This window comes from Dendrobates tinctorius, unplaced genomic scaffold, assembly GCF_039654945.1.
Source record: "Dendrobates tinctorius isolate UK_male_01 unplaced genomic scaffold, ASM3965494v1 ptg000032l, whole genome shotgun sequence".
Lineage (NCBI taxonomy): Eukaryota > Metazoa > Chordata > Amphibia > Anura > Dendrobatidae > Dendrobates > Dendrobates tinctorius.
The window spans coordinates 390,715-416,320 of NW_027361700.1; the positions used below are offsets into that span (position 1 = coordinate 390,715).

General features: G+C 44.9%; 1 protein-coding gene across 1 annotated transcript; it reads left to right on the forward strand.

Moving 5' to 3' along the window:
- The first annotated feature begins 1,731 nt into the window (after nucleotides 1-1,731).
- BECN1 (beclin 1) lies at nucleotides 1,732-23,619 on the forward strand. Its single transcript, XM_073572293.1, has 12 exons — nucleotides 1,732-1,889; nucleotides 8,289-8,413; nucleotides 9,814-9,878; nucleotides 11,260-11,318; nucleotides 14,431-14,521; nucleotides 17,048-17,184; nucleotides 17,924-18,118; nucleotides 19,042-19,188; nucleotides 20,763-20,912; nucleotides 21,178-21,238; nucleotides 21,801-21,943; nucleotides 22,841-23,619. Exons 2-12 carry the CDS (start codon nucleotides 8,293-8,295, stop codon nucleotides 23,007-23,009), a joined length of 1,338 nt encoding a protein of 445 aa, XP_073428394.1. The 5' UTR covers nucleotides 1,732-1,889; nucleotides 8,289-8,292; the 3' UTR covers nucleotides 23,010-23,619.
- The last annotated feature ends 1,987 nt before the right edge of the window (nucleotides 23,620-25,606 follow it).

Consider the following 25,606-nt stretch of genomic DNA (forward strand, 5'->3'; position numbering starts at 1 on the left):
TGACACCTGGCCGCGATCAGTGGCGCTCCCTCCGTGAGCGCCGCTGATCACGTGTGACGTACTATTCCGTCCATGGGACTTAAGTCCCATGGACGGAATAGTACGTCCAATGTAAGGAAGGGGTTAAATAGCTACAAAGAGCAAGGCTTTCAGCTGTGTGAGTAACACTTTCATGACCAGCACGCACGCACGCAGGTGGTTTCAACATGATTGTTCAATCTAAATCATTCCTTGTAACCAGAAAAATGCAGCTAGAAAAAACAGGTCCATATGAACATGTACATATGAATATAGTAGCAAAACAGTGCTGGTGTCATTTGCAAACTAGATTTTAGTGGAATATAAAGTAATGGTATTATATGTGCACGGTATATTTTAATATTTTTTAGTTTTTAAATTAAATAAAATGTCAAAACATGAATACACCTGTGCAACGTATGTTATCCACTAATGGATGCAAACAGAACGATATTCCGCCTATCTGTGCTAATACCTGATTGAGGCCTTTGTCACAGGCCGAAACATGTTGGTTCTAGATGTCCATTGGTTGATCTGACTGCATATCACTGTGCTCTTTTATATATTTCCAATAAAACTGCAGTTTTATATACTACACCCGTGAAGGTGCAGCAGATTCGTCATCGCCGGGTCATATACATTTTCTTGGAAATGGAGGACCATGGGGTGCATTATACTGCGCTTTGGATGCAGCGGAAACCCGGCTCCGCCCAAAGCGCCGCCCCCTGTCGTACGCGCGGTGATTCTGGAAGTGCTCATTGCACACATGCGGTATCACCACACCCTATTCACAGACTGCGGAGACTGAGCGTCTCGGCAAGGTAAACAGACATGCTGTGTTCTACAAAGACGCGCCGCATGTCCTGTTTCGTGTGTGTCACCCGCGTATTAGGACACATAGTAGAGACGGGATTTCATGAAATCCCCTCCACTATGCTGTAACATCTGGACGCTGCGGCTGTACTCAGCGTTCAATCCGCAGCAAATCCGGATGTAATACGGCCAATAGAAACTCCCCATAAGGGTATGTTTTCACTTTCAGTATTGCTGGCGCTTTGGACGCAGCGGAAACCTCGCTCTGCCCCGTTGTACGCGCAGTGATACCGGATGTGCTCATTGAACTCATGCAGAATCACCGCATCCTATCCACAGACTGGGTTATTTATCTCATGGAGATGGAGTGTCTCCGCAAGATAAATAGACATGCTGCGGTCTGGAAAGATGTGCCACATGTCCGCTTTCGCAGGTTTGTCACCCGCTTATTAGGATGCATAGTGGAGATGGGATTTCATAAAATCCCCTCCACTATGCTGTAACATCTGGACGCTGTGGCTGTACGCAGCGTTCAATCCGCAACTAATACTGAGTGTAATCCTGAATGTGGAAACAAGCTAATCAGCCCCAGTTACCAGGTCCCAGTAACCTCACTTGCTGTCGGGGGAGGGCCAGGAGACTACATTTACGTCCAGCAGCCCTGGGCAGGTTGTCAGGACGTGTTGGGAGTTGTAGTCTCTGTGCCTCACAGTGATCAGGATCGCTTGGCTCCAGCAATCTTAAATTCACATGCCGGGGCTCCTTCAACATCGCCCAGGACTCTGCATCCGATACATCGCGCACTGTCGGGGACCAATCGCGACACATTAGATCTGCCGCTTCCCTGGCACAGCCGTGCAGCGCTAATATGCTAGATCGGTCAGTGATTGGTCGACATACCACGTGTTCTCTGCCCTTAGTTGGTGCAGATGTGACGTCACGTCCGCCCTTCTTCCGGCTAGAGGCTGTGATCAGAAAAACATCCTGCAGGCAGCAGCCGATCACTCGGGATGGTGTCAGCGCCTGGTCTGCCCTGAAGTCTAGGGACCGAGGCGCAGGTGAGTGCGGAGCCCAGGGTGCGGCTACTAGTGATTCTCCTCTGTACGTAGATATATACATTATCCCTATGTGTGTATATCACACAGTGGCTCTAGGTCCAGGACATGCTGCTCCTTGTAGTGCCACATCTCATTATGACCCATCCCTGCTGGACCTGTTTCTTCCCGTGGACATTCAGCTGGGAATCTAACATATAGTAACATGGCAGTCCCCTGATCCCATCAGGATGCTGGGGCAGCTCCATACCCCTACTGGCGGTCACATGTACGTCCATTACTGGTCTATATGGAGCGACACAGCAGTCGTACGTTGATGTGATGACTGGATGTAGGACAAGTGCTGCTTATCCATCAGTGACCGGCCCCGCGTCTGTGCATCACTGACTGGAGGAAGACGATGGTGGAATCGTCGAGGCAGGGCGTACATAAAGCAGACACGGTTATTTGGTGGTCACTGTGCCTTGGCCGCAGTCCCAGAGGCCAGATCTCCCAAACTAGGGACGAGGTAGAGTGAGATGTGTTGTGGCACATGGACAAAAATAGCGCCCGTAATGAAGGTGCCTGCACCCACTCCGATAACCTTCCAATTCCCTTCATACAGTTCAAAGCTCTCACGCTGAAAGATGTCCCTCCATATATCACCTTCACAGAGCTCCCCACACACTGATGCCCCCAGGGTGGCGGACGCGGCAGGCTGTCCCCCCCCCCCCCCCCAGGGTGGCGGACGCGGCAGGCTGTCCCCCCCCAGGGTGGCGGACGCGGCAGGCTGTCCCCCCCCAGGGTGGCGGACGCGGCAGGCTGTCCCCCCCCAGGGTGGCGGACGCGGCAGGCTGTCCCCCCCCAGGGTGGCGGACGCGGCAGGCTGTCCCCCCCCCCCCCCCCCCAGGGTGGCGGACGCGGCAGGCTGTCCCCCCCCCCCCCCCCCCAGGGTGGCGGACGCGGCAGGCTGTCCCCCCCCCCCCCCCCCCCAAGGGTGGCGGACGCGGCAGGCTGTCCCCCCCCCCCCCCCCCCCAAGGGTGGCGGACGCGGCAGGCTGTCCCCCCCCCCCCAGGGTGGCGGACGCGGCAGGCTGTCCCCCCCCCCCCAGGGTGGCGGACGCGGCAGGCTGTCCCCCCCCCCCCCCCCCCCCCAGGGTGGCGGACGCGGCAGGCTGTCCCCCCCCCCCCCCCCCCCCCCCCAGGGTGGCGGACGCGGCAGGCTGTCCCCCCCCCCCCCCCCCAGGGTGGCGGACGCGGCAGGCTGTCCCCCCCCAGGGTGGCGGACGCAGCACGATGTGCTGTGCCGCTCTGTAACTGAGCAGTTCCGGCTGCCACCATCACTTGGGACAGCTGGGTGTCGCACCCCCCACTGATCAAGCATTGGTGACCTGGACAATCCCTTTAACCGTTTGTGCCGAAATTGTTCGCCATAAGGGTGTAACGCTAGAATGAAACGTGGACACGGCTTACTGTTCAGAAAGTAATTGGACAAATTTAAACAACCTAGAAAACCCGTGGTCTCCGCTGTCGCTTTCTTAATTTCATGTTGTCACTTACATCAATGTGACTATTACAACCAATCGGAGGTCTCAGGTCTCATGCGGACGGCGTCTTCATTGACGCCTTTGACTTTCTGCAGCGGTCGTGTGGGTGTAAGACAAGCCAATTTAGATGGCAGAAACAGCTGCAGTGTATGCAGGGGATATAGCGGGTAGTGTATCCGTTTATTTATTTATTTTTATTTTTTTATAATCACAGATAAACCATGATGGCAGTGATGTACTGTGCAAAAGTTTTAGGCAGGAGTGGGAAAAATGCTGCAAAATAAGAATGCTTTTGAGAATAGAAGTGTTAATAGATTATTTTTATAAATTAGCAAAGTGATTGAACTAACGAGAAATTCAAATCAATATTTGCTGTGACCTCTCTGCCTGCAGAGCAGCATCAATTCTTCTCAGGACAATTGCACACAGTTTGTGAAGGAACTCAGCAGAGCGCTTGTTCCAAACATCCTGGAGAATTAACCACAGATCTTCTCTGGATGTCGCTTGTACAAATCCTGCTGACCCTTCATGTAATTTCAGACAGACTTGATAATGTTGAGATGAGGACCCTTTGGGGGCCATATCATCACCTCCAGGTCTCCTTGTTCTTTGTGCTGATGATAGTTCTTAAAGGGCACCCATCAGCAGGATTGTGCTCAGTAACCTACAGACAGTGTCAGGTTGGTGCCGTTATACTGATTACAATGATACCTTGGTTGATGAAATCCGTCTTGTGGTTGTTGTGTAATCTTTATTTTCAGTTTTGAGTAAAGCTGGAGTCACACATAGCGACTTACCAGCGATCCCGACACCGATATCAAGGTGTCAGGATCGCTGGTAAGTCGCTATGTGATCGCTGGTGAGCTGTCAAACAGACAGCTTCACCAGCGATCAGCACAGCGATGCCCAGCGCCCGGCATCGCTGTGTTCGTTATTAGCGCTGATGCCATCCCTGTAAAAAAAAAAAAAAATAGAATTAAAATAAAAAATATTGTTATTCTCACCTTCCGACGTCCCGCACAGCCATCCTGCCTCTCTCCACGCTCCGGTCCCAGTAATCCTTTGCGAGAATGACCATGAGAATGTCACGGTCTCCACCGGGAGCGTGGAGAGAGGCAGGATGGCTGCGCGGGACGTCGGAAGGTGAGAATAACAACATATTTTTTTTATTATTTTTTACAGCTGATCACTGGTCTCCCGCCTGTCACACGCAGCGATGTGTGCTGGCCAGCGGGAGACCAGCGACGAAAAATATGTCCAGAGGGTTTCTTGCAGCGATCAGTGATACCGGCAGGGGGGCCGGTCGCTGGTGAGATCGCTGTTGTGTCACAAAAGTTGTGACTCAGTAGCGATCTCGCTAGCGAGATTGCTATGTGTGACTCCCGCCTAAATGATATGCCCGTGCTCTGGGGCGGCCTGTGGGGGGTCTTCATGTGGTGCTCTGATAGGTATTCATCTGAATGGCTTCTGACAGGTCTCTGATCCCTTATTGACCTCCCCCCTAGTTTACATAAGGAATATAATATTATTAATATATACTTGTGTATAAGCCGACCCCCCCCTAATTTTGCCACAAAAAACTGGGAAAACTTATTGACTCGCGTATAAGGCTAGGGTGGAAAATGCAGCAGCTGCTGGTAAGTTTAAAAAATAAAAAGATATCAATAAAAGTAAAATTAATTGAGACATCAGTAGGTTAAATGTTTTTGAATATCCATATTGAATCAGGAGCCCCATATAATGCTCCATACAGTTCATGTTAGCCCCATAAGATGCTCCATACAAAATACACCCCATATAATGCTGCACAAAGGTTAATAATGGTCCCATAAGATGCTCCATAGAATAATATGCCCCATATGCTGCTCCATAAAGTTTATGGCCTCCTAAGATGCTCCATACAAAATACACCCCATATGATATCTATAACTTTGTATGCAACCCCTCTTCTCATGTACAGCACCATGGAATTAATGGCGCTATATAAATAATAATATAATGCTGCACAAAGGTTAATAATGCCCCCATAAGTTGCTCCATAGATTATGCCCCCATAAGTTGCTCCATAGATTATGCCCCCATATGCTGCTCCATAGATTATGCCCCCATATGCTGCTCCATAGATTATGCCCCCATATGCTCCCCCATCGAATATGCCCCCATATGCTGCTGCAAAAAAAATGGCATACTCTCCTCTCCTGCTCAGGACCCGGCACCTGAGATATTCACCTATCCGGGGTCCACGCTGCTCTCCGCTGTCTGCTGCTTCCTGTGTCAGTGACTGTTCAGCCAGCAGAGGGCGCAGTGCACACTAACCACGTCACCGCGCCCCCTTCTGCCTAAACGTCACTGACACAGAACACAGCAGACAGCGGTGAGCAGTGATGGACCGGGGACAGGTGAATATCGCTATACTTACCCCCTCCTGGCACGGTCTCTGCAGCCCCGCTTTTCCACAGTCTCTCTTCCTCCCTTCAGCGGTTACGTAATACCGCTCATTACACTCATGAATATGCGCACATTCATGAGTTTAATGAGCGGTACCATGTGACCTCTGAAGGCAGGAAGGGAGACCATGGAGAACCGGGGGGGGGCTGCAGAGACCGTGCCGGGGGGTATGATCTGTGACACCCCGCTCCCCCTCCCCCGCCAACCCCCCCAGGTATATGACTCATGTATAAGCCGAGAGGGGGGACTTTCAGTCCAAAAAAGGCTTATTCACGAGTATGTGTGTGTGTATATATGTGTGTGTATATATATATATATATATATATATATATATATATATGTATCACCAATAGCTGCTAGTGTGCAGGCGCCATTTTCAAACTGTTTTTTTTTCTAGCTGAATAACATGGACAACAGGTATTATTGGCATATGAAACATGCAATTGTGCTGCAGAGCAGGTGGCACCTGCATGTTTTTTTTCATTATTATATTTTTTTTTTTTTTTTTTTTTTAAGTATGTACAGATATTCATTATGTAAACTAGGGGGCAGGTCAGTGATGGATCAGTGACCTGTCAGCAGTCTTCAGTATGAATACCTAAGCAGAACACCAAATGAAGCCACCCTGGAGAACGGGCATATCATTAACTCAAAACTGAAAATAAAGATTGCACAACAGCCACAATACGGATTTCATCAACCAAGGTATCATTTTATTCGGGTATAACAGTGCCAACCTGACTCTGTGTGTAGGTTACTGTGTACAATCCTACTGACAGGTTCCCTATAATGACATTGACTGTATGTTTGGGGTCGTGTCCTGCTTTAAAATAAATTTGGAGCCTATTATACACCTCTCTGATCATATTGCATGATGGATACGTATCTGCCTGTATTTCTCGGCAATGAGAAGGCCATTAATCCTGATCAAATTCCCTACTCCATTTCCTGAAATGCTGAACCAGCCTTTCAAGGACCCCCCACCATGCTTCACTGTTCACCGCAGACACTCATTTCTGTACTGCTCTCCAGCCCTTTGGCATCAAACTGCCTTCTCTTACAGCCAGATATTTTCCATTTTGTCTCATCAGTCCACCGCGCTTGCTGCCATTTTTCTGCAACTCAGTTCATTTGTTTTCATGCATAGTGGAGTCACTTGGCTTTTTCCATGTAGTTTTGGCTGCAATTCTTACATGAGGCCACTTCTCTTCTGATCAGACTTCTCTGAACGCCGGATGTGGGTGTAGCTGCGTTCCACTGATTGTTGCCAGTTTTGAGCTGATGACACTGCTGACATCTTCTGACTTGAAGGGAAGTGAGCATGAGGTGTCTTTCATTTGCTGCACTAAGTTTCCTTAGCTGACCTCTCTTTACAGTCCTCAACGTTGACTGTTTCTTGGTGCTTTTTCAAAATATTTTGAAGAACACATCTCAAAGCCCCAGTCTGCTTTGAAATGAGTTTGCTGATGCAGTACAACTACCTTATATCTTTCTTGTTGCTGTCTTGCCATGTGTGTAACCTGTGACATGAAGCAGGCTTCCTCAACTACGTAGCAGAGTTTGGCTGTTCCTCACCTAGTTTTAAGCCTCCTACACAGCTCTTTCTATTTCAAGTAATGACTGTGTTTCAACCTACATATTAAAATGATTATTATGACACATAATCAAGTCTGCCAAGAATCAAACTGACCAATTCGCCCTGAATTTAACAGAGAAATGCAATATATCATAGAAACTTTAAACTGGGAGAAAATTACTTCTTTTGCTCAGCGGCGTCTCCAGATCCCAGAGCATTGTAATCATTAAGAAATACTCACCTCACTGCTCACCTGTCCTCACAGCCTACTGACCAGTCCTACTCTTCTTCCGTTGTGCGTATTCTCTTCAACCTCCTCCCTCCAGGCCGTGGCTTCCGGCTCGAATAGGCTTCTAACCTCACTGTACACCGTGCCGCTACTCAGACAAGTGGTGATTTAGACTTTTATTCGTTCACTTTGCATTTTAATTGGTAAATAATCTTTTCACATTTCATTTTTTTTTTTTTTTTTTTTTTCTTCAGTTCATTCTTGCGTTACAGCTTTTTTTTTTTTTTTTCCCCTACACCTGTCAAACTACCTCTTGGTGCTCCATGGCCACGACACCAAAGCCATTTGAAATACTTCCTACCTGTCAGAATCCCGAACTCCTCTTCTGATTGGAAGGCCAGTTGTGACTTCACGCCAAGCCTACTAATCAGAAGAGTCGCTGAGGATTCTGGCAGCTAAGCGGTGTAGCGCTGGGCTTTGGTCCGGTAGCAACAGATTTCTGGTGTGACAACTGGTCCTGGGTTCCGGAAATGTTTTTAAGTGACATTGATAATAGTTATTGATAAAGTTTGCCTCCCAAGTATACATTCATTTGGGTGTACCATCTTTCCAACATTACTCAGGAAAATGGAGACTTCTAAATCCTCCACAATGCAAGTGAGCTTTGTATGTCAGCGATGCAGCCAGCCATTGAAGCTAGACACCTCCTTCAAGATCCTGGATAAAGTCACCATGCAGGAGCTGACAGGTGGGTCACTTGGTCTTCAGCCTGGGAAATCGTCAGCTGCTTGTCTGTTCACATCTGTGTGGGAGGCTCTAATGCAGATCATTATAAAAAAAATACCAAAATAACTCAGCAATTTTGATTGTTTCGGCCAGTAAAGTGCTGCATACCTTGAGGGAAACCCAACAACCCCTTTATAGATCTGTGTGGTCGATTTGTGCACCGGTGGTTTTGTGTTTGTTCTCATTCGACTTTAGGTCCTCTGTTTCAGTGGAGTGATAGTCATGCATGCCCCATTTATTGTCTCTAGCTGTCAGGTAAGTACGTTATTCCCACAGCCTATGAATGGTGGTATACCTGGGCAATCATCTGTCCATTCAAATGGATAACTCAAGAGCCCAATTCTTGGGATTGGTAGAAATCTTATGACTGGAACACCATACCCACATATCAGCCAAGCTATCAGTTCTGCTGTGACCCCTATGAGACGCATAACTTAAAATTAATCCAGCATTAATTTTAATTTCTGCACTGGAGTAGTGCCCCTAATCTAAGTTCTCTGACCTTAGTATTCTACTTACCAGCCGCCATTTTCATCTCATCTCGTCGCTGCTCCGGTCCTGTGGCACCATCTTGTGTTCACTGCTTCTGACTGACCAGAAGTCAGAGGTAACTATCACAAGGTCTCCATGTAAGGCCTGTTTCACATTCACACATCCGTTTTTCTGCTCCGTAGAAATCCGCCAAAGTGGCAGAAAACGGATCCGTAGGCGGATAGAAAAAAACTGGAGGCACCGGACCGTTGTTTTGAGGGATCCGTGTAAGGTAGAATTTTATCTGGCATAAGGAGAGAGAGAGAGAGAGAGAGAGAGTGAATTGGCATTTAGGGTTAACTTTCCGGTAAACCCAATTATGGGCATGCGCAGTGTAGAAATGCGGATCCGGCAACCAAAAACAGTTGCAGTCTCCGTCCTGCCATGTCAGCGGACGCTAAAATTTTGGCGGATCCGTACAAAAACGGATCCAACGGATAGCCATCCGTCAAGATCCGCCGTTAATGCAAGTCAATGGGGTAAAAACGGATCCGCCAACAAAAATGGCGGATCCGTTGTTTTTTTTTGCAAAACGGCGGATTTTGACTGATGGTGAAAGATGGATGTGTGAAAGAGGCCTAAGTCTGAGAGCCTAGTTCTGTTCTCATAGACTTACATTGAGGTGTGACCTCCGGCTCGCCCAACATATACTGGCGTTATTCCGCAGGTCACAACCTGCAGAAGACGACCAGAGCGGCACTGAGAACAGAAGACAGTAAGCGTATTACTAGGGTCAGGGAACTTAGATCAGTTGCACCACTCCAGCGGCAAAATAAACAAAAAATCGCTGGAGTGGTGCTTTAATACTGATGCGTCCAATTTCCATTACAGCCCCACTGGTGTCAACAGCTGCAGTGAAAACAGGGGAAACTCAAGAAGAGGAGGTAACTACTGAGGTAACGAACTCACATTTATTTCTAGCAATTAGATGATTGTTATGAATTCCGAAACATGCTATAAATGTTTGACGTGGTTTCTTCTCGCGGCATTATCATGGCATCCTCAGGGAGCTTTATGGAATATTCTGTGATGTTACCATTAAATCTATACTGACTACATTACTTTTTATGGGCAGCAGTACACAATGTCAAGCAGCGGCTGCAAAAACAAACAAGATTTTAGGGTGTATAAAAAGAGAGAAAATCCCGTGATCCCAACGTATGGTTATTCCTATATAAATCACATGTAAGGCCACATCTAGAATATGGGATCCAGTTTTGTGCTGCAAAGGATATTCAGAAGTTAGTCGGTTCAAAGGCGGGCAACTACATTATTGCAAGCACATTCCTATAACTTGTCCAGCAAGTAAAGGGCATTTAAAAAAAAAAAAAACCTACAAAAAAAAGTACTACACCCAGAAAGTAAAATTTGATAATGTTTATTAGTACCAACAATTAAAAAAAAGCAAACAAATATAAAAAAGTGGAGAATATGTACAACGACTACAGTACTAAGGCTAACAGCATTTGCACAAAGTGTGCAAAAAAACAAAGTGCAGTTAGGACCAAGTTTTTCCTCTGTTTTATGCTCTGCATTGTTCTCTTGTTTTATAGCACTACTATACATTGAGACATTCAATCAGAATATATATATGTATTGTATGGCCACTTTGTGCAAAAAAAAAACAAAGTTCAGTGCAGTCGGGATCCTTTGTGCTAATGCTGTGAATATTCTCAACTATCTGATGGTGTCTATAGAAACATTTGTGGCTTATATGCTTCTTGCAGATTAATATGCCTTTTTGCCACTCCTACATCTTGCTGTAGCACTTTAACTGTACTAGGGCAAAATACAGTAGTCTCCACTTTTTAATATTTGTAGGTTTTATTTTATTTTTTTCTATTGGTGGTATTAATAAAAATTATAATTATTTTAAAGTTGGGCTTGTTTTAGCTTAGGAAAAGATGCCTCAGAGGAGATCTCATTTACATGTTCAAATATATGTGTGATCAGTACAGTGGACTGGCACATGACTTATTCCTTCCAAGGACCAGGTCGCACTCATAACAGGCTGAAGAAAGGCGATTCCGACAGCTAAATAGGGAAGGGTTCTTTACAGTTAGAGCAGTCAGACTGTGGAATGCCTGACCACAAGAGGTAGTAATGGCAGACACTATAACAGGTTTTATGAAAGGGCTGGACGATTTTCTCATTACACATAACATTGAAGGTTATAGATAATCTAGTGGTGGGGAAGGTATAATTGGTGGAGGAAGGTTCAACTTGATGGACTGAGGTCTTTTTTTCAACCTATGTAACTATGTATTCTTTTTATAGGAAACATTTGTAGAAAACCGACCCGATGGAGTTTCCAGAAGATTAATCCCACCTGCCAGGTACCGTCGCTCAGTACACATTAACCATAGGAAATTAAAGGGTTAATTCCAGGGACATGATGTATATCACTAAAGAGACCATGGGCTGACAAAATGAAGACAGCTTGTTGTCTTGGGTAGGCCTCGTGTCTTCCAGCTTCACATGTAGACTGAGGTTATTAAATTTTTATTTTTTTTTTTTACCAATTTCCGCTGGGGGATTGGTCGTCTTCAGAGTCCGCTAGTGGAGAGTAAAGGTCCTCTGAAGCATTATTAGGGACACTTCTTTCCAATCATTGCCCATGTAAACCTGCCAGGGGGCGGCTGCCAAATGAGCAAAATGATTGACGGCCTTGGGCTACAAGTCTGCAGTCACTCTGTGTGTGACACTCTGTGACTGCAGACTTGTGCCCTGTGAGTATTCTCAGGTGCTGGGAGCGGGTGGTCATGTGACTTCAAGTATGTGATTTGTATATTTCTGGCCACGTTCTGACTAGACTTGTCCGGTTTCGCTCAGTACACCTGCATTGAGTGAGCTGTATTTGTGCAATCCACATACTTGTGGTCACGCTCCTAGTGACAACATCGGAGAATTATCACCGCACGCGATGTGAGGATTCACAAGTCTGCAGTCACTCAAAGGTTTGAAGGACCATCATGGTCATGTTCTCATGTGTGGAAATGCTGTTTTGTTTTTTGTTTTTTCTTCATTTGTAGGTACACTATCAATCTGCTTTTGATTATTGCATCTTTTGCTGAAGGTTTGTTTTTTTTTTTAACCCCTTAACGACCAGGGGTATTTTTGGTTTTGCATTTTCATTTTTCCCTCCCCTTCTTTCCAGAGCCATAACTTTTTTATTTTTCCGTTTATATGGCCATGTGAGGGCTTATTTTTTGCGGGACGAGTTGTACTTTTAAATGACACCATTGGTTTTACCATGTCGTGTACTCGAAAACGGGAAAAAAATTCCAAGTACAGTGAAATTGCAAAAAAAAAGTGCAATCCCACACTTGTTTTTTGCTTGGCTTTTTTGTTAGGTTCACTAGATGCTAAATCTGACCTGCCATTATGATTCTCCAGGTTATTACGAGTTCATAGACACCAAACAAGTCTATATCCTCTTTTATCTAAGTGGTGAAAAAAAATTCCAAAGCTTGCTAAAAAAAAAAAAAGAAATTTGCGCAATTTTCCGAGACTCGTAGCGTCTCCATTTTTCATGATCTGGGGTCGGGTGAGGGCTTATTTTTTCCGTGCCAGACTGACGTTTTTAATGATACCACTTTTGTGCAGATACGTTCTTTTGATCGCCCATTATTGCATTTTAATGCAATGTCTTGGCGACCAAAAAAACGTAATTCTGGCGTTTTGAATTTTTTTTCTCGCTACGCCGTTTAGTGATCGGGTTATTGCTTTTTTTTTTTTTTTTTGATCGGGCGATTCTGAACGCGGCGATACCTAATATGTGTATGTGGGATTTTTTTTTTTTTACTGTTTTATTTTGATTGGGGTGAAAGGGGGTGATTTGAACTTTTTAGGTTTTTTTAATATTTTTTTTTTTTTTTTGGCATGCTTCAATAGCCTCCATAGGACGCTAGAAGCATGTGCAACCCGATCGGCTCTGCTACATACGGGCGATGAGCAGATCGCCCATATGTACTGTAGCAGATTTACTGCTGTGCTTTCAGCGCCGACCACTGGGTGGCGCCGAAAGCCATATGCCTGGAACAACCTTAGAGGTCTCATAGAGATCAGGCGACATGACGCCGACCCCGATCACGTGACGGGGGTCGGCAATGAGGTCACTTCTGGCCCGGCGGCCGGAAATACTATTTAAATGCCTGCTGTCAGCTTTGACAGCGGGATTTAACTAGTTAATGGGCGTGGGCGGACGGCGATTCTATTGCGGGCACATGTCAGCTGTTCATAACAGCTGACATGTCCCGGCTTTGATGCGGGCTCAGAGCCGGAGCCCTCATTAAAGCAGGGGAGATGTCTAATGACGGACTGTGTCCGTCATTGGACATTAAAGGGTTAATGCACTTTTTAGTGCAGAAATCTGTAGATACAAAAAACCATACACTTGTACAGCTATTTTAAACACTGAGCAGGCATGAGAATCCATAAAATCCATCCAATTTGCTTCAATTGTTAAATGCAGCAGACTTTTTGCAACTATGTGGCCACATTGACCAATACTCAGCACTTCCGATATAAACCATAAACCTGTCCATACAATGATCACAAAGTGTACGGAGCTGTTCATTTTTTTTCAAGGGAGCCGCTTCCTAGTACAGATTTCCTTTAAAAAAATGTGTTTTTGTTTTTTTTTTGTCTTTTTTTTTCCTTTTTCAAAAGATCCTATCACAAAGGAGATATCAAACCTTTCTGAACATTCCTTAGGAAAGGCCTCGCTTGAATTCGGATGCATATTATTTATTTATTTTTTTTTCAATCAAAGCAGACCTGCTGGAGTCCTGATCTCTGGGACACCGTTTGCACTGTGTGTTATAATTGACATGCCCATACTGACTGTCTCCCTGCTGTTTGCTTGTTGCCACAGTAGAAAGATAGGACGGTGTAACCGCCATTGCTGTAATGTGTAAGGAGGGTGGCCAAATGCAGTCAGCTTGTACGGCTGAATCTATTGTTAAAGGGTTTTCCACATAAAAATAAAGTGGACCCCGAGTGATCCTGTGTACCTACATAAGAAGAGAGGCACTCAACAGACTCTAGCGCCGACTCCCTGCCGCCGCTTGGGTCTCGGTGTTCTGGCTGCAGCATTGATGCCATGTCGACAAGACTCATTACTGCTGCAGCCAATAATTGAGCTTTACAATCCGCTGAGCTCAGTGATTGGCTGCATCGGTGATGCATGCTGTCGACGTTACTGCTCCAGCCAATCGCTGAGCCAAGGTTGACTACACAAGCCGCTGAGCTCATTGATTGGCTGCAACCAAAATACTGAGACCCAAGTAGAGGTGTGGAGCCGGCACTGGACCTGCGGTGGGTGAGTGCATGATGTGTTCATTATTTTAGGTGTATAAGAGCAGTTGGTGGTCACTTTCCTTAAAGTAAAAAACCCCTTTTATTATTGATTTTAGTGTTAATACTATATGTACCTTTTACATTTAGAATGATGTCCACAGAGAGTGCAAACAGCTTTACCTTGATAGGAGAAGCATCTGATGGTGGCACCATGGAGAACCTAAGTAGAAGACTCAAGGTAGAGCTCCTCCATTTAACTTCTTGCTGGCACTAAAAAGGTCTTGTGTAGATTTATCACCTGTCTACGGGATAGATAAGTCTACTGCGCGAATGAAGCATTGTGAGCGGTGTGTAATGCATATAAGTAGTTAATGTCTGCACATGCTGTCCAAGACCTGATCAGACAGCGATCGTACATTTATTACCTGTTCTGTGGAGATTAATGGTCGTGTCCTAAATAACTTGTGTACCTGTCGTTCTATAAAACTAGTCATGTAGAGGAGAGCGCAGCCGTCAGCTCGGAGCTTCTGTCCCTTTATTGGTGGGGTTGCAGCCTCAGGAACACTTCGTACATGTCATTTGACTATCGTCTGGTTCCAAAAGAAAGAGACCCTCGGAAAGGAGGCCAAATGAAGCCTAGCGTTGCAGACTTTGGTCTAGGTTATATTCACTGGCTACAGTGGGGCAACCAACATAGAGCAGAAACTTTGTGAACCCATCCTTTCTGTGGATGTATGAAATTATAGTTACACTTCAACTGAGAAGCTGCAAACGATTGTATCCAGTCTATGAGCGACATAAATCTGCTACTACAAACTCCAGTATGTACATGATTGCTGCCTCTGCATTCACAGGCACGAAGATCTGGAAAATGGTGTGAAATTCACACAAAAAGGAAATTGGAAATTTATACAATGCATCAATGATACACTGATTCAATTTTATTTGACTCGTTTATATAGCCCAATTAATTCCACAGCGCTCTACAGACATTATCAGCACTGTCCCTCATGGGGCTCACAATCTAAATTCCCTATCAGTATGTCTTTACACTGCGTGCAGAATTATTAGGCAAGTTGTATTCGAGAGGATTCTTTTTATTATTGAATAACAACTATGTTCTCAATCAACCCAAAAGACTCATAGATATCAAAGCTTAATATTTTTGTAAGTTGGAGTGGGTTTTTTTTTTAGATTTGGCTATCTTAGGAGGATATCTGTTTGTGCAGGTAACTATTACAGTGCAGAATTATTAGGCAACTTAATAAAAACCAAATATATACCCATCTCACTTGTTTATTTTCACCAGGTAAACCAATATAACAACACAAAATTTAGAAATAAACATTTCTGACATTCAAAAAAAATCAGTGACCAATATAGCCACCTTTCTTTACGATGACACTCTCCTTCCTTCCAGCCATAGATTGTCAGCTGCTTGATCTGTTTACGATCAACATCACGTGCAGCAGCCACCACAGCCTCCCTGACACTGTTCGGAGAGGTGTACTGTTTTCACTCCCTGTAGATCTCACATTTTATGAGGGACCACAGGTTCTCTATGGGGTTCAGATGAACAAGGGGGCCATGTCATTATTTTTTCTTCTTTTAGACCTTTACTGGCCAGCCACGCTGTGGAGTATTTGGATGCATGTGATGGAGCATTGTCCTGCATAAAAATCATGTTTTTCTTGAACGATACCGACTTCTTCCTGTACCATTGCTTGAAGAAGGTGTCTTGCAGAAACTGGCAGTAGGCCTGGGAGTTGAGCTTCACTCCATCCTCAACCCGAAAAGGTCCCACAAGTTCATCTTTGATACCAGTACCCCACCTCCACCTTGCTGGCGTTGGAGTGGAGCTCTCTGGCCTTTACTGATCCAGCCTCGGGCCCATCAAGAGTCACACTCATTTCATCAGTCCATTAAACCTTAGAAAAATCAGTCTTAAGATATTTCTTGGCCCAGTCTTGATGTTTTATCTTATGTTTCTTGTTGAAAGGTGGTCGTTTTTCAGCCTTCCTTACCTTGGCCATGTCCCTGAGTATGGCACACCTTGTGCTTTTTGATACTCCAGTAACATTGCAGCTCTGAAATATGGCAAAACTGGTGGCAAATGGCATCTTGGCAACTTCACGCTTGATTTTCCTCAATTCATGGGCAGTTATTTTGCGCCTCTTTTTTATCAACACGCTTCTTGCGACCTATTGGATATTTGCCATGAAACGCTTGGTTGTTCGGTGATCACGCTTCAAAAGTTTGGCAAGTTCAAGACTGCTGCATCCCTCTGCAAGACATCTCACAATTTTTGACTTTTCAGAGTCCGTCAAATCTTTCTTCTGACCCATTTTGCCAAAGGAAAGGAAGTTGCCTAATAATTAAGCACACCTTATATAGGGTTTTGATGTCATTAGACCACACCCCTCCTCATTAGATATGCAAATCACCTGATTTACATAATTGGCAGTTGGCTTTCAAGCCTATACAGCTTGCAGTAGGACAACATGTATAAAAGGGATGATGTGATAAAAATACTCATTTGCCTAATAATTCTGCACACAGTGTAGAATGTGGGAGGAAACCGGAGTACCCAGAGGAAACACACGCAAACACGGGGAGAACATACAAACTCCTTGCAGATGTTGTCCTTGGTGGGATTTGAACCCAGGACCCCAGCGCTGAAACTAGAACACCTCTTTAATTCCAACTCCTAATGAGGAAAGTATACATTCTGCTGAGATCTGCAGTGTTCTCTTGTGTGTTCCAGGTGACGGGCGATCTCTTTGACATTATGTCAGGTCAGACAGATGTGGACCACCCTCTTTGTGAGGAGTGTACAGACACCCTCCTGGATCAGCTTGATACCCAGCTGAACATCACAGAGAACGAGTGCCAGAATTACAAGTATGTGGCATGGATCAGTGTGTTTTATAGCAAATATGACTCAGTAAATGCTCGTCGTATCAAAGAATAACGGGCTTTGTAATGAGACACTCACATCTGAGACAGTCATTCTTAAAGGGGCTGTATAGACATAACCTAGCAAATCAGACCAAATGCAAATGTATTCCTGTATAACCCTGTTAACAGTGGAAAAATCTGATTATCTATATTTTTGCTTGAGACCTTGATGCAGCGTCGCATGTGACTTGTGGAGAAGGCCTCACTGTGACTCGTATCTCAATTTTAAAGGGGATATCTCAAGTTCATCAATGGGTAAAATTGCAAAGTGCTTGTAAAAAAAAACAAGCTACTTTACAATTTACCTCTTATTAGAAATCCTCTCTGCTCTCAAGAATGGAGGAACTTTAACTTCTAAAATGTAGTCCTTCATATTCATGAGCTCTGTATAACCCCGCCCCCACCACTGATAGGCAGAAAGCTGCCAATCAGCAGTGTGGGCGGTGGGTGGCAAGAACTCAGCATTCAGAGACCTGGTAGATCTGCAGCAGAGAAAGCAGTGATTTTTATCATAAGTGCAGCAAGCATCCTAGTGAGTGACACATCGCTGGAATCGGGGTCTGTGCTGCTACATCATACAGCTCTCAGAAGGGGTAGCATAAACCCGGTGACAGATTCCCTTTAAGATTTCTATCTTGGGAGCTGGCCACAATTTTCACTGATCATGTCCCTTTTGTTATAGACGTTGCCTTGAAATCCTTGAGAAAATGAATGACGATGACAAAGAAAAACTGGAAGCCAAGCTGATGGAGTTGGCAGAGGATGAAGAAAGACTGATTCAAGAGTTAGAGGAGGTTGAGAGAAACCGAGAGCAAGTGGCTAAAGACATTGAAAAAGTGAGAAAAGAAGCAGATATGCTGGAGAAGGAGGAAGCACAGTGAGTATCTGTGAAGAACTCATGGAGGCAGTCCATTTGCATATGTGTCCAAATTAATAAAACCACTGCATTATATGCTTCTTTTAAAGGGAGCCTTTCACCAGAAAAAATCTGTATTATACAATACAGGGAGAAATTGAACTTTATTCCCCCTGGCAGCGTTCGGCTTTCAGTAATAGGGGGGGAAGCTGATTCAGTCACACCACTCTGTGTATAGAGAGCGGTGACTGTAACTGCGCCCCCAGCTCTGACTGACAACCGGCCCAGCACTAGGGACTGCTGTCAGTCAGGGCTGGGGGCGCAGCTAGAGCTGGCCCGGTGCTGCCCCTATGACTGGAAGCCAAAAGCTGCAGGAGGGAATAAAGTTAATTTTCTCCTTGCAGCGTTTGGCTAAATGCCAGCGCCAGGCAGGTTAATAATGCTATTGACCTGCAGATTTACCCTATATCTGCAGGTTAATAGCATGTTTTTTTGTTTTTTTCTGGTAACAGATTCCCTCTAAGTAATTCCATCATTATGTAAGTATGCGGCCAGTGCTATCCTAATAGTTAGATCCTAGTCCTGAAGGTAGAGGTAGGATTAGTGATGAGTGAATGTGTAGATAACACCTGAGCGTGCTCCGATAAGACGTTATCCAAGCTTCTGGGCGTGCTCGCATATACAGTATGTCCCTGCGGCTGCATGATTTGCACCTATTAGGGAATCCCCACGTGTTCAGGCAATCACGTCATGTATTCAGGCTGCCCAATAGACACAAATCATGCAGCCGCAGGGACTTGATCATAATATACGAGCATTCCCAGAAGCATGGATAACACAAGAGCGTGCTCCGATAAGACGTTCGCTCATCACTACTCAGGATACATTAAACATGAATAAAATTGGAATGCCCCCTTTAATTAGACAGTTTCTTTACTACAAAGGTATCAAAAAGAGTACTGTGAGTTCAAGCGTCAGCAGTTAGACCTGGATGATGAGCTGAAGAGTGCGGACAATCAGATGAGATACGCTCAGAGTCAGCTAGACAAACTCAAGAAGACTAATGTCTTTAATGCCACCTTCCACATATGGTAAGTCTATAGACTAGAAAACCTTCCGGTATGCTTCTACGTATTGGTAATGTGAATTTAATATATAAACCAGAAAACTTCTTTAGAGTGACTCAAAACACAATATACTTCTTATATTTTGAGTCTTTTTAATATTACTTGTGGCACTCTTAAAGGGTAACTGCAGGGAAAATACATTTTGTTTCAATACACATTCTGTCTAAAACTATAAAGTCACATGTTCCTCATCCTGTTCTTATGATGCCTCATGTGATTTTACTACTTGTCGCTGTGACCTCACAGCACAACACTGCATCTGCTCCTGAGTGCTCTCCCTCCCTTCTGGTGCTCTGTCTCAGATCACGGGTGTTGTTTGCTTCTTAGGCAAGCCAGCCCCCTCTCTTCAGTCACAGATCAGGGGGCATAGCTTACGTCTTGCTTGTTAAGCAAGCCAGCCCCCTCTCTTCAGTCACAGATCAGGGGGCATAGCTTACGTCTTGCTTGTTAAGCAAGCCAGCCCCCTCTCTTCAGTCACAGATCAGGGGGCATAGCTTACGTCTTGCTTGTTAAGCAAGCCAGCCCCCTCTCTTCAGTCACAGATCAGGGGGCATAGCTTACGTCTTGCTTGTTAAGCAAGCCAGCCCCCTCTCTTCAGTCACAGATCAGGGGGCATAGCTTACGTCTTGCTTGTTAAGCAAGCCAGCCCCCTCTCTTCAGTCACAGATCAGGGGGCATAGCTTACGTCTTGCTTGTTAAGCAAGCCAGCCCCCTCTCTTCAGTCACCGTCCAGGGGGCATAGCTTAAGTTTTGCTCCTTCTACAAGTCAGCCCCTGACCAATGCTCATAACTGTCTTTCTGCGGGTTTACTTTCAACTCTTCCCCTACTTGCTATAATGCCATGCTTATGTGTCACATAAGAGTTGAGAGGGCATAGAATGAGTCATGGATATGCATAATGTGTGATGGCATGGCTCGTTCTATGCCACCTTATATAGCTTGTATGTGACCTGCTAAGGAGTGCGGTGTGAAAGCTGCAGACGCAGGGAGCGAGCCATGGCAGTATAGTGAGGGGGAGGTGGAAGAGACATCAAACCAGCACATAGAGTGTGATAAATCTTGGTCAGGGTGAGGGCTGGCATGCTTAAGGAGTAAGACGCAAGCCATGCCTCCAGATCTGTGACCAGAATGGAGGTGGAACACTCAGGAGCAGCATTAGTGTTGTGACGGTGGGTAGTAGTAAATCACATGAAGTGGCATATAAGAATGGGAAGACTGATATGACCCCTTAATAGTTTTACACACTGGATTGAAATATATTTAGATCTACCCGGAGTACCCCTCTAAGACCCATTTTAGATTTGGCCTATAATGAGGGAATGAATGTTAGTGGGAGTGCTGGTTCCCAATTATGTGGCCTTTTTCTTTTGATGGGTGGAATAAATCTTAAGCTTGCTTAAAAATCGTTTTTCTGTGCACACAGAATGCTATTAAACACTGACAGGCTAGCATGTGGCCAATAGGCGGTCTTTTAATGGCCATGGTCTGCTCTTACAAAAATGCCCCTAGTCTCCTCTCCCGAATCCTTCTTATAATAGGCATAGCGGACAGTTTGGAACCATCAACAATTTCCGGCTTGGTCGACTACCAAGTGTTCCTGTGGAGTGGAACGAGATAAACGCAGCTTGGGGTCAAACCGTCTTACTTCTCCATGCTTTGGCTAACAAGATGGGGCTTGAGTTCCAGAGGTGAGTGCAGTACACAATATTGCTTCCCAGAGGTAGAGGTTTAGTAAAAGCGTCCTTTTCAAGAGCGGGAGGAACTCTATGCAGCACTGCTATAGGATGGGGACCTAATAGGACATGTGGATGGGCGTATAGTAGTGGGATAACATATTTAAATGATACCGGTAATGCTATTTTGTAAAAATTGCTCTGGATTTAATGTAGATGTCATTCTGTTTTTTGGCAATGTTTTGTTATGCCGTGACTTATTTTTCTTGGTTCCATTTAGATATCGTTTGGTGCCATTTGGAAACCATTCTTATTTGGAGTCGCTCACAGACAAGTCCAAGGTAATCCTAGAATGACATGCAAATGTATAGAAATGAAAATCTTCACAAAGCATATACTGCGTATCCACTAGTGTCACACATTTGCCTCTAAGCGTTTTGGCAGGCACTTTTTTTTTTTTTATTAATGACTGGTGCATGATGGATTTGGGCACAAAGATTCCCAGGACCCAGGTTCAGCGATCATGGGAGTAGCCCGCGGCTATCTGACCAGAGGCCTGCGAACGTCTACAACCTAGCGACATCCCTTGCTCCTCTTCTGATTATTGGGCTGGCCACAAAACCAATGTTGCCGCACACACATGGCACGGTAACGAATTGGAAGGGATGTCGGGGATGCTGGCAGGTAAGAGGAAGGCAGCAATCTAGTATGGCAGCCTCAGTCTACTGTCTTGGTCACAAGAGAGTTGTACAGAAAATCTTTTTTTTTTTTTGCTCAACCTTTGGGATGACTTTCCTTACATCATCACTGGGCTTTTTTTAATGTTAAAGACCGCTAAACAAAAATTGTCAGCTTGTCTTTCCGGTTGGTAGTGATACTAGAGGTGTGACTTTTTGTTTTTAGGAGCTTCCTCTCTACTGTTCCGGAGGCTTGAGGTTCTTCTGGGATAATAAGTTTGACCATGCAATGGTGGCATTCCTGGATTGCGTACAGCAATTTAAGGAAGAAGTGGAAAGAGGGGACACTGGATTCTGCCTCCCTTACAGGTCAGTGACATGACACACATCTGAATAATATAGCACATGGACTGGTAAGACACTGCCTTTCTGATGTACCAGGACTATCCTTGGAAGTGCTGGGATTATGGACACCGAGTACCAATAAAGAGGGCAGTATGAAGTTGCAGATAATGGTGATAGCATGTACTCCATAATAATGTATCCAGTTGTCACTTTTTTGTTCTCTTATTTGACAGTTTTCAGTTGAGGTTATGGTGTTACCTGCTACAGAGATGGTTCCCGCAGCACTTTATTGTGCATTGGCACGATGGGGGGGGGTGGGGGGGGGGCTATAAAATGGGTTGTCAAGAATTCTACATTGATGTCCCATCCTAAGAATAGGTATGATCAGTGTAGATCTGATCCAATGGCTCACTAGAGTTGAGCGAATATGTTCGGAATCGGTCGCCGAATCTTAATTTGCCATATCGGTACCCTATTTGTGCCGAATTTGTTTGATATATTCCGAACATATTCGGTCATTTCTACTCCCATTGACTCCAATGACGTTCGGTGATTATTGCAAATAAAATATTCACCGCCGATCATAATCGGAACCGAATATTGAAAAATTTGCTTAACTCTACATCTTGCCCCCATACATGGCTAAACGTGGCACTGCAGCCCCATCCACAGCGCCTTCATTCTGCTGCTTGGTGGAGATCCCGAATGAGCAGACCCTCAATGATCACACATTTATGGCCTTTCTTAAAGTACCGGTATATTATCCACACATATTCCTGGTAACCCCTTATAACCAACATGTTTCTATTACCCATAAGAAGGGATATGAATGGCTTGTAATGGTTAAACACATTTTTGTCTTTACCAATAATTGGATTATCGATTCAGTGTTTTCTATATTTCTATATATTTTTTTTTCAGGATGGATGTTGAGAAGGGTAAAATTGAAGACACTGGAGGCAATGGTGGTTCATACTCCATCAAGACACAATTCAACTCTGAGGAACAGTGGACCAAGGCCCTAAAGTTCATGCTGACCAATCTGAAGTGGGGGCTGGCTTGGGTCTCCTCTCAGTTTTATAATAAGTGAGATCAGGGCGCTGAAGTACAGTTTACATTTCACTGATGTCTATCATCATGACCCCGAAGGAAGACTGCTCTTGTAATGCCGCTATGTATAACCCTTTCACTGCCTGAGGCTGGCTCCTTTGGCACTGGGAGGTGCACAGCAGTATTTATTTCCCTCTGGTGTCAGAGCAGTGACTGGGTGGTCAGAGATGTATTCTTGCACCTCTGGCTTGGTGGAGGCCTGGAAATTGTATTTGGATTGTCAGAAAAAGGCTATAAAAAAAATACCTTTTTCAAGACATTTAGAAAATGTATAGAAATTAAAGGGTATATATTGCTACTTTTAGTTACAAAATACTTTTGTCTCCGTAGTCAAGAGACATGTCTAAGAAGATTATTTGTTTACTCCTCTGCCAAACTGGAGGGGACAGAAGAGCCACGCCATGTCCCTGTATATTTGCACCCCAAGCAATAGGAGTCACTTCATCCAAGTAATGGACTTATAACGTAGTATTACATTAGTTGTTTGAAAAATATAATAAAAAAAATATACAAATATTTGTAATGTATATTTCCAGCATCTGTGCACTGATAAAATAAAACACTGAAATAAAGACTATTTTGTAATCCTCCCCCTTAATAGTCTATTAATGATTTATTTTCTACTTGTGTATGGACACTGGGCACACACTGCTGTCCATGGCTCCATTGCCCTGGCATGTTAGAGGTTGTGCACTATCATAGCCTTAGGATCATCAATGTCTGATCGGTCGGGGTCCAACACCTGGTACCTCCGCTGATCAGCGTTCTCGGTGTTGGCTGCCGGCCAGAACTCCTCAATTGCAGAGCTGCTCAGTCCTCTGCTAGTGGCTATGGCAGTGTACTGCCCATCCACCTCCTACCCAAATCAATAGGAGGCAAATGTGCAGTACACTGCCACTCCTATTCTTACTTCTAATAGGAGCAGAGGGGTGCAGTTGCGGCCATTTTGAGCCCATAGAAGATGATCAGGATCCCAGTGAAGCCTTGAGGCAAAAGTGCAGGAGCTGCCTGCGGGCATATTCCTCCCTCCCTGGGTCCGGGATAGAACTCTCCATCTACAGTGAAGGCTGCATGGGTGGCTTGATGGACGCCTGGATATCTGGAGCCGGCAGTGTTGAAGAGCATAGGGGACTTCCTGGTGAGTGAGGAGAGCCGCCATTATAATAAAAAATTCCGTTGCTATTACAAGAGACTCTCGTGCGCTCTCTGCTGACATCCAGTGGCTATTTTATGAACTTACAAAATACAGTTGTGGCCAAAAGTATTGACACCCCTGCAATTCTGTCAGATAATACTCAGTTTCTTCCTGAAAATGATTGCAAACACAAATTCTTTGGTATTATTATCTTCATTTAATTTGTCTTAAATGAAAAAACACAAAGAATTGTCCTAAAGCCAAATTGGATATAATTCCACACCAAACATAAAAAAGAGGGTGGACAAAAGTATTGGCACTGTTCGAAAAATCATGTGATGCTTCTCTAATTTGTGTAATTAACAGCACCTGTAACTTACCTGTGGCACCTAACAGGTGTTGGCAATAACTAAATCACACTTGCAGCCAGCTGACATGGATTAAAGTTGACTCAACCTCTGTCCTGTGTCCTTGTGTGTACCACATTGAGCATGGAGAAAAGAAAGAAGACCAAAGAACTGTCTGAGGACTTGAGAAACCAAATTGTGAGGAAGCATGAGCAATCTCAAGGCTACAAGTCCATCTCCAAAGACCAGAATGTTTCTGTGTCTACCGTGCACAGTGTCATCAAGAAGTTTAAAGCCTATGGTACTGTGGCTAATCTCCCTAGATGTGGACGGAAAAGAAAAATTGACAAGAGATTTCAACGCAAGATTGTGCGGATGTTGGATAAAGAACCTCGACTAACATCCAAACAAGTTCAAACTGCCCTGCAGTCCGAGGTTACAACAGTGTCAACCCGTACTATTCGTCAGCGTCTGAATGAAAAGGGACTGTATGGTAGGAGACCCAGGAAGACCCCACTTCTTACCCCGAGACACAAAAATGCCAGGCTGGAGTTTGCCAAAACTTACCTGAAAAAGCCTAAAATGTTTTGGAAGAATGTTCTCTGGTCAGATGAGACAAAAGTAGAGCTTTTTGGGCAAAGGCATCAACATAGAGTTTACAGGAGAAGAAAAGAGGCATTCAAAGAAAAGAACACGGTCCCTACAGTCAAACATGGCGGAGGTTCCCTGATGTTTTGGGGTTGCTTTGCTGCCTCTGGCACTGGACTGCTTGACCGTGTGCATGGCATTATGAAGTCTGAAGACTACCAACAAATTTTGCAGCATAATGTAGGGCCCAGTGTGGGAAAGCTGGGTCTCCCTCAGAGGTCATGGGACTTCCAGCAGGACAATGACCCAAAACACACTTCAAAAAGCACTAGAAAATGGTTTGAGAGAAAGCACTTGAGACTTCTAAGGTGGCCAGCAATTAGTCCAGACCTGAATCCCATAGAATACCTGTGGAGAGATCTAAAAATGGCAGTTTGGAGAAGGCACCCTTCTAATATCAGGGACCAGGAACAGTTTACCAAAGAAGAATGGTCTAAAATTCCAGCA

What these genes read in the sequence shown, in the direction of transcription:
- BECN1 (XM_073572293.1), top strand. Translation starts at nt 8,293, where the DNA reads ATGGAGACTTCTAAATCCTCCACAATGCAAGTGAGCTTTGTATGTCAG. An exon ending in CACCATGCAGGAGCTGACAG is followed by an intron (nt 8,414 to 9,813) that starts GTGGGTCACTTG and finishes TTTCCATTACAG; the next exon opens with CCCCACTGGTGTCAACAGCT. An exon ending in ATGGGGCTTGAGTTCCAGAG is followed by an intron (nt 20,913 to 21,177) that starts GTGAGTGCAGTA and finishes GGTTCCATTTAG; the next exon opens with ATATCGTTTGGTGCCATTTG.